Raw genomic sequence first — 18,012 nt, 5'->3', positions numbered from 1 at the left:
AAGTATCCAAATTATGATATTGAGCATTCATGTATTCTATAATTAGATCAGCCCTCCACCCAAAGGGGGTTTAAAAATCATCACTAAAGCTCGTTGGAACACATGGGTGGAGAATATAAAAAACCATCCATGTGCCTTGCAATTTAAGACACCAAATTCCTTTTAACAAACTACTCTCTTGCACGAGTATTGTTGTTATCCTATTTTAATATATCTATCACATGTACATGATGTGGTCAAATGTTAGGAGGTATGGGAACTTAACACATTCTATGGAAAAACATAGTACAAAGATTAACCTTGCAATTTTAGTGATTTCATCAATAATAATTGAGCTACATTGGGTATAGTCATATGTGAAGGAATAATAGAAATTCCAAAAATAATATTCTAAGAAATTAACAGATGGCTTGATTGATATTGACCAAAATATACAAAGTTCATATATAGTAAAAAATGTGATTACAATTAATTTGATTGGGATTTGTACATGGCCCTGAATACTTCAATTTTAGGAGGTTGGAAATTCTACAGTTCTCTCATGAAGCCATGTAATAATGTCTTCAAATACAATTTTCAAATTTTCAAGGGGCTCAGCAAAGGTAAGGGCATGCCACATCCCTTTATACAGACGGAAGGTCTTGTCTTTGCTATTTGATTTCTCATATAGCATTTGACTCACACTTGGATCAGTGACCTTATCAGCATCACCATGCAATAGTAGGAATGGTATAGTCACCTGTATGCATTGACTGCTTATTTAAATTATTCGAACCTTGTCTAACTACACGTAGATACATTGTGAAGAAATTATTGTTGAACTACTAAGTATGTGCCTCTCTCAATACATGTGTGCATGTGTAACCATGAGGATGTAACATAATTCCACAACATTCATCGATGTGAAATCCTTGGAAATTTAAGACATTAAACTTGCTAATTATGAGAGAGAGAGAGAGAGAGAGAGAGAGAGAGAGAGAGAGAGAGAGAGAGAGAGAGAGAGAGAGAGAGAGAGAGAGAGAGAGAGAGAGAGAGAGAGAGAGAGAGAGAGAGAGAGAGAGAGAGAGAGAGAGAACCTCATTAAGCCTGCTTTCCAAGTCAATACTCACTTCCAGCAACTCTATGGCCGTCTTTAAGCGAGGCTTGTCTTGATATGCATAAGGGCTTTTTCGCATCTAGAGTAAATCACATGATTTAAGGAAAAGATTATTGAAAAGTTTTGTTAGAGAGAGAGAGAGAGAGAGAGAGAGAGAGAGAGAGATGCTCACATAAGACATTTTTGAGGACTAATATGCAAACCTTCAACATCAAGATTGGTAGGTTTTTTCTCAGGCTTTCAATGGTTTTTCATAATTAATATAATTAAAATGGTAGGAGCCTAATAAGCTTATCTATTGAAATCTAGCAAGTTTTATAAAACAAAACACCTATGCCAGGAGATCATTTTCTACTTTGACCCCTTGTAGTTTGAGCCACCCCCAACATGATGAACAATAGAACCTACCCTCCTACCATTTGAAACTTGATATAGATTCTTATATATATATATATATATATATATTTATATATTAGGCAGAGACAGAGAGAGCGAGAGAAAGAGAGAGACCTCTATACGCTTTTCTGGTTCTTTGCAGCCGATCTCGATGATGTCTTGAGTGGGGACCACTTTCCACGTCGGAAACGCAACAGCAAGCCCTCTTAGTATGGAGATCACCACGCCGGGTGGCTTCATCTTATCAGCAATCTATATAGTACACCATTAAGTTAAAAATCTATAACCAAACCGTCGATAATAATTCAATGACTCGTGATAACCCCTCACGGAGAAGCTAAATGCTTGATAATTGGTTACGTAATGATATGCCAGCTAATGTGTGATTAATACAGCTTGCAGATGCGATAGATAAAATATATATATAGCTTCCATGGGGTCACAGATATGATAATTATATTAATGTAGTAGCACTACCTTGCACATGGGAGCGACTAACACAGCTCCATTCCAGAGGGCGGGCTCCTTTCGATGGACCAGCAGGGCTGTCGCGCCCCCCATCGATTCCCCGAACAGGAAACTGGGTTTGCCTCGATACTCCTCCTTCTCTGAATAACAATAATCATTATTATAACATGCATGAGGGGCACCCATGATCAATAATTAATCTAAATCTTCACCGGAACGATACCTTAATGATCATCAATTAACTGGGTAATTAACATGCGCGGACGTTAATCTCATCGGATGGAGAAGTTAGTAGCCTGATTGACATACATGTACCTCAATAATTAACCTAATAATGGCTGGTGAGAGAAGGCCAGGTCAACGATAGACACTCGCAGTCGTTATATTATTGAAGCTGCTCATAGTCAGAATCGATTGAAGCCGAAGGATGAATTATCAGAGATCAATTAAGATGATCAGGATCACTTATACACAGCATTATCATGCGCAGCGGTTGTAGTAATAATAGCAACAATATACTAATAGCGATAATGATCATAATAATGACGTCGTAATTATTATTGTAATTATGGCTGCACCTCTCATACTCTTGAAGAAGGACACGCAGTCATCCACCACCACGTCGAATTCTTTGATGTAAGCTCGCAGGCCGGGGGACCTTCCATGGCCTTCTATGTCAATTCCATACACGCCATAGCCGGCTGCCGCCAGCCTCTCGCCCACTCCTGCATTAATCTCTCTATCAGTACTGTTAGTGTTAGTTAGTCACATATTCTTCGCTGTTTGGCTTCCCGCATACTATTGGAATTATTGATCAGTTTTTGACCTAATTTTATTCATTCGATCGTGCTCGGGTGAGAAAAAACACTAGATTCATCCACAATTCATGGCCCGACTGCAGCCCTCTGATTGTACCTTTCATAAACACGCTGCATTCGACGCCATATCCTGCCATGGGAAAAAAATTTGTCGAATAAGAGAACACGCTGATGTATGCATGTATGAGAGAGAGAGAGAGAGAGAGAGAGAGAGAGAGAGAGAGAGAGAGAATTATTACCGTGGCATAGAAACACCAGCCCTCTGATCTCTCCTGTCGATGGCAGCCATCTGCAGGTAAAGAGCTTCAATCCTCGAGCAGTAAGGAAGTACTCCTGGGTTGCATAACGCCATTTATAACCAAATGACTTTATTAACCTGATCTAGTTTTCATAATTACACGTAGCTTCATATATAGATCCACCATGGTTAGTCCACGAGGATCGATGCTTCAAAGATTAATCCAAACATCTAATTATGTATACGTATAATTGACAGCGCCCCACTCACTTCTTCAAACCTTGCAGGCGCGGACACAACAGCTTCGGCCATCGCTACAATAGCTGGGAGAGAGAGAGAGAGAGAGAGAGAGAGAGAGAGAGAGAGAGATTACACGATCAAGGCTAATCTAAGAGAGGGGAAAAAAGGAAAGCAACTCATGGTCGGTTTCCCCTATTAATCTAAAGTTTCTTTATTTTGATTAAACAAGTCCTTTCCCTAAGAAACTTCTTCCCAATCAATCAAAATAAGGTTAATCTTCTCGGGTAGATCATAGCTTTTTGTGCCGGGTAACCTTACTTAGGAGCACAAGACTTTGCACATATATATTTTTTGTAACTCTTTAGTAACTATGTTTAATAATCTCACCCTTATATTTAGGAGCATGTGCTAACTATGAACATATATTTTCTAAATTCTAGCAAAAGAAAATGCAACAAGATGCAGTTTGTTTAATAAGGTAGTTGGTACTAGGGTATAGAGTGCCATCTCACGATCCTCTATTATAACTTTTTCTTCCAAGTGAGTTACATAAATGTTTTTGAATAGTCCAACTATATATATCATATGGAGCTCACAATTTTTTTTGGGGGACACTTTGATGTTTTTATCAAATAGCTCTAGCTATAAATGAAGGGTTCATAAAAGAGTGACAATGAGGGGCAAATAGAGTGACACTCAAGGATGTAATGTTTAAAGGACTTACAAATTTCAAAATATAAAAGTTTTACATGATTCAATTGTTTAACTCACACTAAACTTATGTGTAAAATGAAAAAATTAAACGTTTTATAATGTTGAGTGACTAAAGAAGCTCCATCTTTTTTGCAACATTGTCGCACGATTGGGGTGGGGTGTGTTTTGTTTTTGGGGGGCGTCACTTTATTGGCCCCTTTACCCAAGAACCCAAGACTTCATGCTTTGCTCTTTAAGATTGCAAAACCCTCTCATGGGATTATATCCTTCCAAGAAAGGTATGGAAAATTCTACCCTTCAAAAGAGAAATTATATTTCCTAACATTTGAATGTTATTCTTCTTAAATTATTGTATTGAAATGTATATTCAATTAATTCCATTGAAAAGAATATATACTTCAAAATTGAGGGCTTACTTACATATTAACAATGGAATATATAGATGGACATTCAACTCATACCAAGGCATCCATATATCTCATTTAGGCTAAATATTAAGTAAAAATTAGAATGGAAAAGGTCCTCACATAATGTAGATGATGAGAAAGGTTAGGATTGAACGTTAATCTTAGAGCAATACTTAACTGAATGAGGTGAAACGTATGAATTTTTCTTTTTTCTAAAGTACTCTATCAATTAATGTATGATCCTAATATACTAAAATTGAGTGTGATATACGAAATGTTAAAAACTTGTTGTATTTTTATGCTCTAGGGAGAAATTTTCATGCCAAAGCATCCACATTAAAAAAAGTCCACCTACACATGGCAACTTTAAACTATGTGTTTGTGCAAGAATTATTTTCTTGTTAAATTATTATCATTCTATGGTTGAAAGCAATGCACAAGCTTTCTTGTTCTCATAAAGCAAATTTTAAGCATGGGGAGAAGTCATGTAGACTTGTAGTCTACAAGACTTGTAGCATTACGATGTATATTAAATGGATGACCCAATTACTTATGCAATTTTGCTGATTTGATACAACCATAAAATATCATAATTGATCCAATGATTTCACATGAGAATCTTAGTGAAGATATTGAGTTTTGAAAGTAAGGAGCAATCATTTAATTAGATAAGCTTATAAGACTATACATTTACAGGGGTTGTTGTCATCATGGAGGTTTAGAAAACTATAATCTCACAAAAATGGGGTCACCAATTTATTCATGTAGGATGCATATGTAAAACATTCTCTAGATACAAATGTAAAGTAGGGTTAGATTATTATGCTATATAAATGTATATCTCACTATCACGTACTAATAAGTGGTGATTATGCATATAAGATTGAGCTTTCCATGCCAATGATAATCTTTAGAAAATAATGTCTTAATGCTAAAGCTCAAGTTTCCCTCGAGGTGAGGCTTATATTTAAAAATATAGATTTAAGTGAAATTTTCTATGTATTAGATTTGACATGATCAACCACCATGACATGGGAAATTGAAATTACAATATTTTTTTAAAAAGGCAACTAGTAAGACTTTTCCTTTTCCTTTGAATTTAGTTGTTCATGGACACCTTTCTTCTAGAAATTGTGAACTAAAAGATATTTGAAAATATCAACTTGTTGATCACATCTGTTTTAAGTCAATCATGTTCATCACTTTAATAGTGAGTTATGTGAGTTGGTTTAGGATATATCAATTCTAGAAAGAGGAAGTTGCATCATCATGCAATGGATAACCTAAGTATCTTTTTAACACCTTTCACATGTTAGATTTTGTATATAAGTACAAGTCTTGGAGTTCCAGAAGTTTTATTTTTTTGAAAGTGTATCATTTTGACTTTGAGACATCCAATGCTGACTCAATCATATGTAATGAAATTCAAACTCCTAAAGTAAAAGGATGAAAGTTTTATGCACTCGAAGAGTTAGCCTTCTTCGAGAATGACCTTCTTTTATTTTATTTTAATGGTTTTCCACACCATTATACACAATGTTTTGATCATGCTATGAAAAAAATTGGGCTCTTTTGTCATACCAAAAGAAAATATCAAATGGATCTTCTTTAAAAACCATGGCTAGATAAGCACATTGGTTGAATCATCTAATGCGTTGGGTTTTCTTAGGTTGAATATGTAGTGTAAGACAACCCATTTGGGCACAAAGTAAAATTAAAACGTGTATCTCAAAGTTATCTAGTTTTTTGTTTGACTTGTCACAAATTTCCAAGAGGATTCACTATAAGAAGATTTGTAAGAGGGCTACTATATAATGGCATTTGACACACACATATGAGTGCATGCATACACCCACACAAGAGAAGTTACAAGAGGCTAGCTTAACAAAAAAAAAACACACGCACACAAAATCTCACTAGGTGTGATGGCAACACACACACATACACACAAAATCTCACTAGGTGTGTTGGCAATACACACACAATTATTTCACTAGCCCAATTAAGAATGTGTGAATGTGTGCATAAGTAAGGACACACACACACACACGTGCATGCATGTGCATACACACACACACACACTTGGGGGGTACTCATGAATATATGTATATTTAACATGACTTCAAAATAAGGGGTTTTTAAAGCACCATTTTTTACATACAGAAGGGTGTCATATAAAGGGGTTACTTACAGATTGAATAGAAAAGGGTTGTGTTTTATTCAAGAAAATTTCACATATTAGGATATTTATAAAAGGCCATGAATGCCCGTTATATAGAGAATATATATATAGTGAACCCCTCAAGCACACATAGAGAGAATGATCCCATCGGGTGCATTGGCCACACGCGTTTACACATACTAAGCTAGTTCATTAGAAAACTGTCTCGCATACTTATGTAAATCCCTTTATGGCAACAAAGTATCCACCAAATCTACAACATGCAAGCATTGGTACTACTTGCTGATAAGCATTTGGATATAGACTGCTAGTTAGCATATACAGATTACTAGATAACATAAGCAACATTTCTAAATAGCACCTAGATGTACTCAAATGCACAAAATAATTTGTAACAAGTGCATATAGAGATTACTAGTTAGCAAAAACAGATTGTTAATTGGCATAAGCAATACTGCTAGATAGCAGTAAATGTACTCCTAATTTACATATACAACCTTACTTCAAATGCACAAAAATAGTTTGGTGCTAAGCACATCTGGTGACCACTAGCTGTTAGAATGAAGGGATTTCTAATTAGCAAAAAGAACATTGTTAGATAGCAGCTGGATGTACTAGTTTGCATTTGTAACTTTGCTTCAACTACACAAAAATAGTTTTCTAGTAAAGCATATATGTAGAGACTACTAGTTGGCATGAACATGCTACTTGTTAGCACAATATATCCCTTTTCAAATCATGGCCTCTTACCACACTACAAATTATTACCTAGCACATGCATGAAGACTAAGTTAGTTCATAGACTACACAATGTTTTATATACGTACTATTAGCTAGCATATGAAAGTAGTACAAGTTGGCACCTGAATTACATTCCTAGATGCACAATAATTGCTTGAGGAACATTGAATCGGTAATAGAACTCACAATTCTAGTTAAACATATATCTCATAATGTTGAACATGGAATGTATTATGTTCTTACAAGTATGATTACATAAGAAATATTTACAAAACAACACAATGGGTATATTTTCATTATTTTCACTTCTATTTTCGGTATTCCTGCTTGTTAGTGTCAACATCAACCTCCATTTTTCACATCCGTAACTCTTCTCGTCACATAGCCTCAATTTTTTCTTCTAATGCTTAATACCATTCTCTAGTCACAACATATGAAAATGTATCCAATATTTTATCAATGGGATTGTTATGCATGCAATGTTGGTGATTTTCACTTTATAGCTATAAAAATTCAAGTCTTTCAATTAATCATTTAAGATACAAGCTTGATCATTCACATTCTAGTGGTACAACCAAGAGACAATCAAATATGTTGCAGGATAATTTAAAAGCACTTGATAGAAGTTGTCATCAACTATCAATGTGTCCTACTTTGTGTACATAGAATTTCATGCCTAGAATCTTTTCTACTTTTAAGGAAGATTAATGAACCATCCATATCCTGCATAGGCATTACATAGTTCTTTTGTGACAACACACACCTGCAAGTTTTCTTTTGCATTATTTCACAAACCTTGGGTCTCTTGCTGTAGTTCCAAACAAAAACATCAAAGAATTGCATACACTAGTCTACAAACTAATGAAATCTTTGTGACACTAGACATATTGCTCACTATTAACAATATACTTTACAATATATCTGAATTGTATGGAGGATATGAAGAAGTACCATATCTCTACTCAACAATATGTAGTAGTAGACCACTAAAGTGTAGAATGATTTCCCTCTTCTCATCCTCTTTGTGGAAGGACAGCCATATGGGAGGTGGCATAGGCCATAGGGGGGTGTAATGACTCATCTAGAGTGGTGCACATAGGACAACTTTTCATAAATTCTCTATAACTTATCAAATTTTAGATGTATATCTTCCATTTTGTACACACTATCATATACATTGTATTTCTTTCGAGATGCATGTTTGTTGCGCTTCTTTACACATCAATCACTTTGTCTAGTGAGGCTCACTATCACTTGTGCAACTAGGGACCAACATTTAATGTGCTAGTAGGTATGAAAATCCAGAATGTTAGACAAAGAAAATATATAGAATCACACTTCAATCTTTGAAGCAAAATAACAAACATTTATTTTTCATCAAAAGCAAACTCCAAGGGAGTAGAGGAGATACAAATAAAAGTAGAGTGGAGCATATGTCGGGGGACCAAAAATGGGCCTGATAATGGCTCTAGGGCTCTAGTCGGGCCTCCTAAACTCACCTAAACAACCCCATGGCCTCGTGGCCAAGAGCGTATGGACAATATGCATTGATTTAACAAAAGAATGCATTTGTAGATACTATTTCTAAAGTGTAGTCTAACATGTTGCCCTTCCCGACTCCAAGCAATTGGAGTACCCAAACATAATGGTGTCTAGCACCTCGTATCACATATAGAATGAGCACCCCCAGCTGATTGTTGTGGCCCCACTATGACTCTCCTACACCCAAGGATTAGCCCCAGGTGTCGTTCCACATAAAGCACATACACGACATAGTCCTCTCCTTTAATGTTTGTTCCGGAGGATCATTCAATCCTTACCAAATGAGGCCCTAAAGGAAACGATTTAACTAGACCTACGGCTGAGGGAACCTCACACTCAATGTGGGATAGTTGCTCAAAAATAGGTGCTACGCATCCAAGAGATGATTATCTTTCTACCATGTATTAAAATGCAGATGCAAAGTGAATGTCAATAAGTACACAAACAAGAAAACTTATAGATCAAACAATGTGATGTGCATAGATAATTCTTTTCATGATTTTATCCTAATGCAGTGCATCGTTGCTAAGGTAGAACACCGAAGTATTTTGTGCTACTGCCTTTCTTTAAAGACTTAAAATAATCGGATCTTGTATGTCAAATATGCATAAAATTAGTGTTCTAATAATATTCAACTTCCCACATCCCCTTCTCCCTACTATTTAAGATTTTGCTTGTGGTGGTAGGTATAAAGAGCACTTTTAATGTATTTTTTAATTAAAAAAGTAATAAATATACACTATAACATAAAGAATGGGGATAAGCTAATGCTAAACCTCATGCCCTAGCCCCACCATATGTGCACGGATATATTCATATTTTTTCTGTAAATTTTAATGTGTAAAAACTACTTTTTTTATTTTTCTTGATTTTTCCATGATTTATATTATTGTTTATTAATGGTTTTTCTAACTTTTAGACATGTAGAGCTTGCATGAACCAAGACCTAGCATTATACTCCATATGACCCCATATGGACACCAAAAGAACCATGAAAACTTATAAAACCTTCAATTGTCCCAAAATCTCGTAATTTTTGCATTGTGGGTTATCTCGGTTTTTATTTTTATCATATGAATAGCAAGAAACCACTAAGAATTTTTAATTTTTAAGTAAGAGAAATCATATTCAATCATTTTAAACCATTTTCCATAATATTCATGAATGAACATTCATGAAACGTAAAAAAAGAGCACTTATGTAATTAATTTCAGACGAATCCACATGCATTTTAAATTGGGAAGTCATTGACTCTCTTTTATGGCCGCCGATGCATCCCCAACCTTCGATTTATGCTCAAAATGCTTTAGCATCATCAGATGTCCAAGATCTATTGCTTCAATCCACCCCTCTCTCACATAGAATAGCCATGGGAACAAGGTGCAGAGGAGGAGGGAGAGAAAGAGAAGAGAGAAAGACTGAAATCAGATATTTTAATTCCTTGCATCATATTGCACGTGGTTACAGTCAAATTGGAGCCTTCCACATGTAGATCAAAGGATTGCCTTCCATCCCTCTCCTTCTTGCGCAACAGAGAGAGACAAAATCAAGGAATCAAAGGGGCACAAAAAAACTGTGCCCCCCTCCTCCCCCATGCTGATTTTTTATGAGTTTTTAAAGCTTTCAAGCTTTAAAAATTAACCTTTGAAGTTAATGGGTTCAATTCTTGCGCGTTTAAACTTTTCAAAAGTCGTTTCGGCCTCATTGGAGGGGTAAACATGCTTAGAATTGCAATCTGACTAGACGATTGGCTTCATGGCATCGAAATCTATCACACTCTTTTGGCTCTTGAATCCAATAGTTGCTTCATAACTCCAAACCTTGTGACCATTAAATGGGGGGTTAAACGACTGTTGATTGTTGATGAATAGAGACTTGCGTGAAATTCTTGGTGTCAAAATGGATTTAGGAAAATTGCAGCTTCTTGATTTGCAACTTGTTTCATTTTCCATAAAAATTTACTCTTTTACGCCTCTCAAGGTTTTTTACACTCTAAAACGGCTTCAAAAATCCACTCTCATTTGACGACCATGGGATAGGGCAACTTAGCCCGTTGAATCCACAAACTAATTTGCACATACATAAACTATAAAGAGCATCAAGTTGCTTCAAAGAAGAATACACAACAAAACACAAACACAGCTCTCATCCTTACCCCTGACCAAATCAAGGCATGAAGATCCATAAGGAATAAGCCAATGATAGAGATTTAGAGCTAGTCTTGCTAACCAACTACTTCCACACAGACTGGATAAAAATAACTATCAAAGGAGTCATCCTAAGTGATGGTCTGACCTACTTACCTAACCTAGGACAACTAGACCAAGAACTTCTACTAGGCGAGGACTCCTATAGCTTGGTCTTTCATTTTCAGATACTTTGGAGTCATCACTTTTTTTAAAAAAATTACTTCAAGACTTGATACTTTGGGCATGTAAAAAGGAGGGAGCTAAGTATATTGTGACACAAGGAGAACAAGGCATTCGTCTTAAGTCCTGTCTCAGCACCCAAGAACCTACCAAAAGTGCTCGCAAGGCGGCATTAAATCCTTTTTTCACTCACTTTTATTTTTTCTCCAACTATCCTTATTAAATTTTTCGACTAAATGTCACTCCTAGGAAGACAAGGCATTGACCCCAGGAACCTACCAACCCTTCGCAAGGTGATGATAATCCACTCTTAATATTTCTTTCTTTCTTTTCTTTTTCTTTTGTTTGGGGGTTAGAATCCCTTTTTTTACACCTCTGTAATACTATAGTCTTCAAATATATTCATTGTTACTTTGCTTTCTTTTACTTGGCAGGCTTCTCTAGCTACCTCACACACTAAAAGAGGCTCCAAGAAACAGCTACCTAGTAGGCTAGCAGACAAGGCCACTTAAGAACTACTCTCAAAACAACTCTTTAAATGCCAGAAAATGCCTTTACAGGAGGCGGACATAACCTAAATTTGGGACTTCATGCCTTGATTTTTCCAGTCCCCAAAAGAAGAAAATTCCCCACATATGCATATACATATATATCACAAAGGGAAAGAACTCATAAAGGAAGAACATCACCTATAATTGCCCACAAAAAGCTTCTGCACAACAAGAGGCTTGCTCCAGGTACTCCATCGAATCTATCTAGTACAACACTAAGACATGAAAACATTAACCGCACCCGCACCAAACAAACACATGGCCCTCTTAGCCTTATGAAATCAACCAATACACTGCAAAAGAAATGGCCCTTATGAAATCAACCAATGCACTGCAAAAGAAATGGCCCTCTTGACCTAATGAAAACAAAACCATAAAGCACACCATACAACATCTCATGGTTGAAAACAAACCCTTGGTCCCCACATTATTCATACCAAAATACAGCACAAAACCAAGGGATGGGCAGCTTAGGCCCTACACTAAAATGCATCAGATTTGTAGCTAATCCCCTTGCATAAATAACAAGGAGTGTCCTGCGAATATGGAATTTAATGATCCTATTTAGTAGCTAACCCTTACTCCACCATATTACTCGACCTTGGTGGTAATGTTTCTCTAAATACAAATGTTCAAGATAACGAATGATTCTACCGATCCAATTGTGTTGGTACCTACTGCATGTTTAAGCTGAAACTTGGAAGACTTGCAAAGGTACCAAGTCTGATGTGAATCCCTACACATAATAGGGCTTCAACTTATCAAAGTTTACTTTATTTTTAAACTCTACCCCTTGCAAATATGCTAAAAGGGTTGTAGAGCATTCTTTCCTATATAAACGGTCTTATAAGGGCCATCCCATTTGGGTTCTAACTTACCAGGAAACAATTTGTGATGTGCATCATAATATAAAACCAAGTGATCCTTCACAAATTTATATCGTTTAGCATAAATATCATGAAGATCTTTCATCCTCTTTTTCCCTACCTCTTGGTGTAACAAAGCCTATAATCAAATATCTCATCAAGATATGCCAGGGAGGTCAACCTTTCTTGCAATGGTTCCTCTTTACCCAGAGAATGGTTTAACACAAACCACGGAGTAGATAACTCAATTTCCAAGGGCAAGACATACTCTTTTCCATATACCAACTTAAATAGGGTGTGGCTTGTTGCTCTCTTGAACTTTGTGTTATAAGCCCAAACAACCACATGAAGTTTCTTGTCCCAGTCACGCTTACCCTCAGATATAGTCTTGGATAAAATTCCCACAATGTGCTTATTAGTAATCTCTACTTGCCTATTCACTTGTGGATTATATGGGGTGATTTTATTATGTTTAATTTTCAAAGTCTCAGTCAAGTCTTCAATGACCTTATTCAAAAAATGTATCCCACAGTTGGACACCGAGTCCCTAGGTGGACTGAAATAGCAAACAATTTGGTCCATAATAAGACTAGCTATTTCTTTGGCATTGTCCTTCATCGTAGCTCGAGCCACAATGATATAACTCTTCCACGTAGTAGATGAAGGATGCACACGTCCAACAAAACCAATACTCCACTTCTCGAAGGGCAAAGTCACAAGAATATGATTAAGTGATTACTTATGATTTTTCCTAACATCATGTCTTTGACAGACATCAGAACACTTAACATATGCAAAAGCAACTTGGAAAATCGTTGGCCATGGCCAATAGCCAACACATAAAGCTTTCTAGGAAATAAGTCATCTAGCAAAATGGCCTCCATATGCTGAATCATGACATTCCTCCAAAATAAAGGGTACCTCATCGAGCACCACGAAATAATGATAAATATCATCCACACCTTTCTTATGTAAAACACTTGCTATTATTGAAAAGTGAAGTGCTTGCTGCTTAATCTTCCTCTTCTCGGATTTAGAAAGAGTTTTCACTAGGTTGCTAGTTGATAGATAATGCGTAACACATGAATATGATGATGGAATAGAGGCTGCATCGATTTTGCATAAGTCCTCGCAGTCACTAATATTAGCCCACTCTTCCTTAGGCTCACCAAAATCTACTAGGCACTCTACAATACCCTCTAGCTCTTTGGTGGCTTGCTCCTAATCTCATAATCAAACTCTTGCAAAGAAATTAACCACTTGGCTAGGCAATCATGGGGTTGAAGCTTGTTCAATAATAAGTGTAATCCCTCTACCTTGGTAAAGAACACCACCTTCTCATGAATAATATAATGTTGAAACTTTTTGGTGGAGAATACCATAGCCAAGCAAGCCTTCTCCAAATAGCTGTAATGAAGCTTTGAAATTCCCAACTTCTGGCTTACGAATGCAATAGGATGATAAAGTTCTACCTCCCAAATTTGGGATAGGCAACAACTAATGCTATGCCTTGTCGCAACTGTGAATATATAGAAAACCTCACCCCCTTTTTGAGATTTTAAAACTGGTGCTTTGGATAATTCAATTTTAATGTCTTCAAACGCCACTTTGCATGCTTCTGCCCATTCAAAACCATGGCTATAAGATAAAAGATTTGTCAAGGGTAACAAACATTCAGTTAATAAATTAATGAATCAATGATAATACCTCAAAGATGAAACAAAACTGTGAAATTCCCTAGGGCAAGTGGGTGGGCTAAAAGCCACAATAACAACCACCTTTTCAAGCTTGTCTGTGGTAATACCAACTGCACTCACAACATGGCCCAGTAGTAGCAAACCATAAGGCACCCCGAATACACACTTTTAAGGATTCAACGTTACGCAATACTCATGGCATCGCTCAATGACACCAACACTCCCACGAACATAATCAACCACAAAACCAGGGATAAAGCACACAAAATCTATGTGTATGGCTCTAGCATTAATCTCAAAACTGAAAAGAAACCATAAATATTTTTTTAATAATAAACCAATTCGTCATCTTTATCATCTTCATCCATAGCTTCAATCATAATGCAAGAACAAAAGGGAAAAGATGAATTTATGCACAAAAGACAGAGGAGAGAGAACAAATTTTTGGTACCACCAAAAGGAGAATATGTGATTGGACAAGAGAGGGAAGGCAAAGAGGCACATAACCACTCGTGCACGCCACCCCACCTCTTCCCCAAAAATCACACCCCTTCGTATTTTTATTATTTCTTTGAAACTTTTTTGATACATTTGATATTATAAGGCCTTTAGCCTTTGATTTTGAGTATTCCTACCCTTCACAAATGTATGCACGTAACACTTTTGTGTTTACCATTTATTTATGATGGATGTGGATGTGGATGTGAATGTGGCCCCCTCATATCTCTATCTCTTTTTGGTGATTTTGTAACAATGTAGTATTATCTCTTGACAAAAAATAAAAATATGATGCATGCTTGGATTCTTTTGTGCCTTGTTTTTATGCTTCTTTTGAGTGTCATCATATTCCTCCCACACTGAAATGTGAAGCGTCCTCGCGAACCTTGTCAAAGAAGAACCACTATCTAACATAAACACTTCCAAAATTGTTAGTAAAACAACTTTGATCATAAGGCCTAGCCATGGTAGGGTATGAGACTCCAAATCCATGACCACGAGAGTAAGGGAACTCCTGCCTCCACTATACTCCCACACTGAAAAACTTGTATAGTCTTCAAAAGATAGGGTTTTGTCTTCCACAAGGAATCACAAGCACAACTTTCTCCATCCCAATAGAGGAAATAAGAATGAATCCCTTTAGAAGTGTGATTTAGGAGATATCAAATACCAAATGGAGGTCTCCTCATAATGGGTGGGATGAAAAAGGATAACATAAGGGTATACTTGTGTAAAAAGGATTGTTCTTTATGGATTGATGTTCAATGTTATTTGTTTAAATGGTTTTCTTCTTAGGATATTGTGGCTTCTATTGTGTCTCTCTTTGCTTAGAGGACAAAAAGAATGTAATTTTGTCCACTATGTCATGTTAGAATTGGGTAGGAAGTGAGAGGAAATTGTAGGAGTAAGCTTTAACCTTAGAGTATCCATATGAAATGGTTATTTTTAACTAAATCTTTTAAGGTTCCACCTATGTCCCATTGCTACTTAGAGGATGAGATACATAGGAAGATGCATTGGGTGAATGAAGGACCAAATTTGCAAAAGAATATGAGACATTGTAGAGGACAAAGGAAAGCATGGGAACATGGTTGAACTTTAAAGGTCATAATTTTATCTAAATCCTTCAATATAATTTTTAAATGGTTAATTAAATTTAAAAGTGATTTGTGTAAAATGGTCTATTCCTTTCCATTATTGAAATGAAACACGTAAAGGATCTTGAATTTTCCCTCATAGGTCGCAACAGGGCTATGGGAAGAATTTGGAGGGTAGGGAAATTAGTGGCACTTATTGTGGGGCTATGGTATGATCATAATCATGATGGTGAGTAGATGATGATAGGCTATGAGAATAGTGTTTTAGTACTAAGTGGAAGGAGGGAAATGATTTAAAAAAATTTTGAACAGAAGGGAAAAACCAAATGTCGTGGCAGGACGAAGGATAGAGAAATATACATTTTCATCTTGCCGGTGCCCTCTTCCTCTTCCCGTTGTGCATCTTCATGTTTTTGTTTTCCTTTCTCTTTCATAGATTTTCATCTCTTGCTCTCTCTCTCTCTCTCTCTCGTGCTAATAATCAACCTCTCTTTGCCTCTGCCAATAACCGCGAGGGTGTGCCTCCCCCTTCGCCTTGTTGCTCAATGATGACAATTCTTTGTACTTCCCATCACTGCTCGAGGACATTCTCTCTCTCTCTCCCTCTCCCTCTCCCTCTCCCTGTGTGTGTGTGTGTGTGTGTGTGTGTGTGTGTGTGTTAGAAGAATACTGCCAAGAGTTCCTCTCTAGACGAATTCCCTTCCCCTCTGGGCAAAAAGCGGCCTCGCAGCAGCGAGGATGGGCATGGCCTTTCCCCCTCAAACAGGGTAACAGGGCCCCTTCTACCTGTGCCATAGTTTCTTCTACTCTTCTTTGTTTTCTTCTCCATAGATCCCATAGGATGAGACCTCTTCTTATGCTTCTCTCATCGCCATAGTAGGCCCTTGTGCATGTGATCCAAAACTGCATGGTCTTCTATAACTCCATCATTTCCTTCCTGTAGCTCCCCGTCCCCTTCATCTTGCGTTACTTCTTGAGAATGTGGATAGACAAGGGGCGAGATGAGGTGTACTGTTGCATCAATCTTCTGAGAGGTGTTGGCAAGAAGAAGAGGGCCGTGTTGGAGATGAGGAATGAAAGAAGCAATGGAGTGGGGGCAGATTTGTGACCTGGGCTAGATTTTCTTCATGTCCTTCCCTGTCAAGATCTCCATCCATATCACTCTTCCTCGTGTTTGGATTTGGAGCCATTATGAGGAGAAATAGAGCCCTTCAATCTCTGTTAGTTCACACATTGTTGCCACCGTTGTATGTTTTTCTCCTACTCGCTCTTTTCATCATGTGTGATGTCTCATACTGATTAGGCTATGCATCCTACCCTATTGTATTTGCTGCCTACATTATCTTCATGGTCTTGTCTAAGTGCATCCTTCCTTCGCTCCAAGCACCTTTAGTTGCGGCACCTAACTAGAGTTTCTCCATCCCCATCTAAGTCCTTATCACTCCTATTGTGGAGTTCTGAGGCTTGTTTCTTCCTCTCCAGGAACCCCTACTCACTTCTTTTGGATATTGTGTCAAAGGACATGCAGACCATTAGATATTGCACTTGATGTAGCCCATGTAGCCTCTTTCTTGATCTCAAGCTCAGCATTTTCCAACACAAAATTTGTTCCATGTTCCATGTATTCATGTTTGATAAGCACATAATCTATCACAAGCAACTGAGGCTTCAAGCTCTTGTGGCTCTGGCCGTTGTTCCCTCTTTCCCATCTCATCTAATTCACCAATTACTCCTCAACAGAGGGGTGGTTGACCATTGCTATGATGAGACAGGGGCATAGCATGGTTTAAATTTTAGTGGCAAAGAGGTAAAAGAGAGAGAGGGCCGCAAGGGAATTATGAAATGGCCCTTATTCACAGCATCCTCCTCTTTATCTTCATCTTTGGGTACACTAACAATATCTTGGGTGCTCTCTTCATTCTTCCCTTCCTTGAAAGAATTCTCCCGCTTTCCATCCTTTTCAATAGCTCCTTTGGATCTGCAGGCCTGGAGTCACCTTCTCCTCTTTCATCTGCATCTTCTTCTCCAATGTCTTCAATTTTTGCATTCCTTTGATAATAGTTATTTGAACAACAATGCTTCCTAATTCTTC

At 37.2% G+C, this 18,012-nt stretch overlaps 1 protein-coding gene across 1 annotated transcript; it reads right to left on the bottom strand.

The window, feature by feature from the left end:
* Positions 1-391: 391 nt before the first annotated feature.
* Positions 392-3,414, bottom strand: LOC148014045 (caffeoylshikimate esterase-like). The gene is made up of 8 exons (XM_087666375.1): positions 3,287-3,414; positions 3,018-3,111; positions 2,876-2,908; positions 2,539-2,685; positions 1,970-2,100; positions 1,607-1,744; positions 1,077-1,175; positions 392-739 (listed from the first exon to the last, which is right to left on the bottom strand). The coding sequence occupies exons 1-8, from the start codon at positions 3,326-3,328 to the stop codon at positions 512-514; spliced, it is 912 nt and encodes a 303-aa protein (XP_087522501.1). The 5' UTR covers positions 3,329-3,414; the 3' UTR covers positions 392-511.
* Between the last annotated feature and the right edge of the window lie 14,598 nt (positions 3,415-18,012).

The sequence above is a fragment of the Lygodium microphyllum genome, chromosome 25, assembly GCF_053477565.2.
Source record: "Lygodium microphyllum isolate KBCC chromosome 25, Lygodium_microphyllum_v1.1.10, whole genome shotgun sequence".
Taxonomy (NCBI): Eukaryota; Viridiplantae; Streptophyta; class Polypodiopsida; order Schizaeales; family Lygodiaceae; genus Lygodium; species Lygodium microphyllum.
Note: the sequence above shows the minus strand (reverse complement) of the source record. Positions and strands in the feature narration are given on the sequence as shown.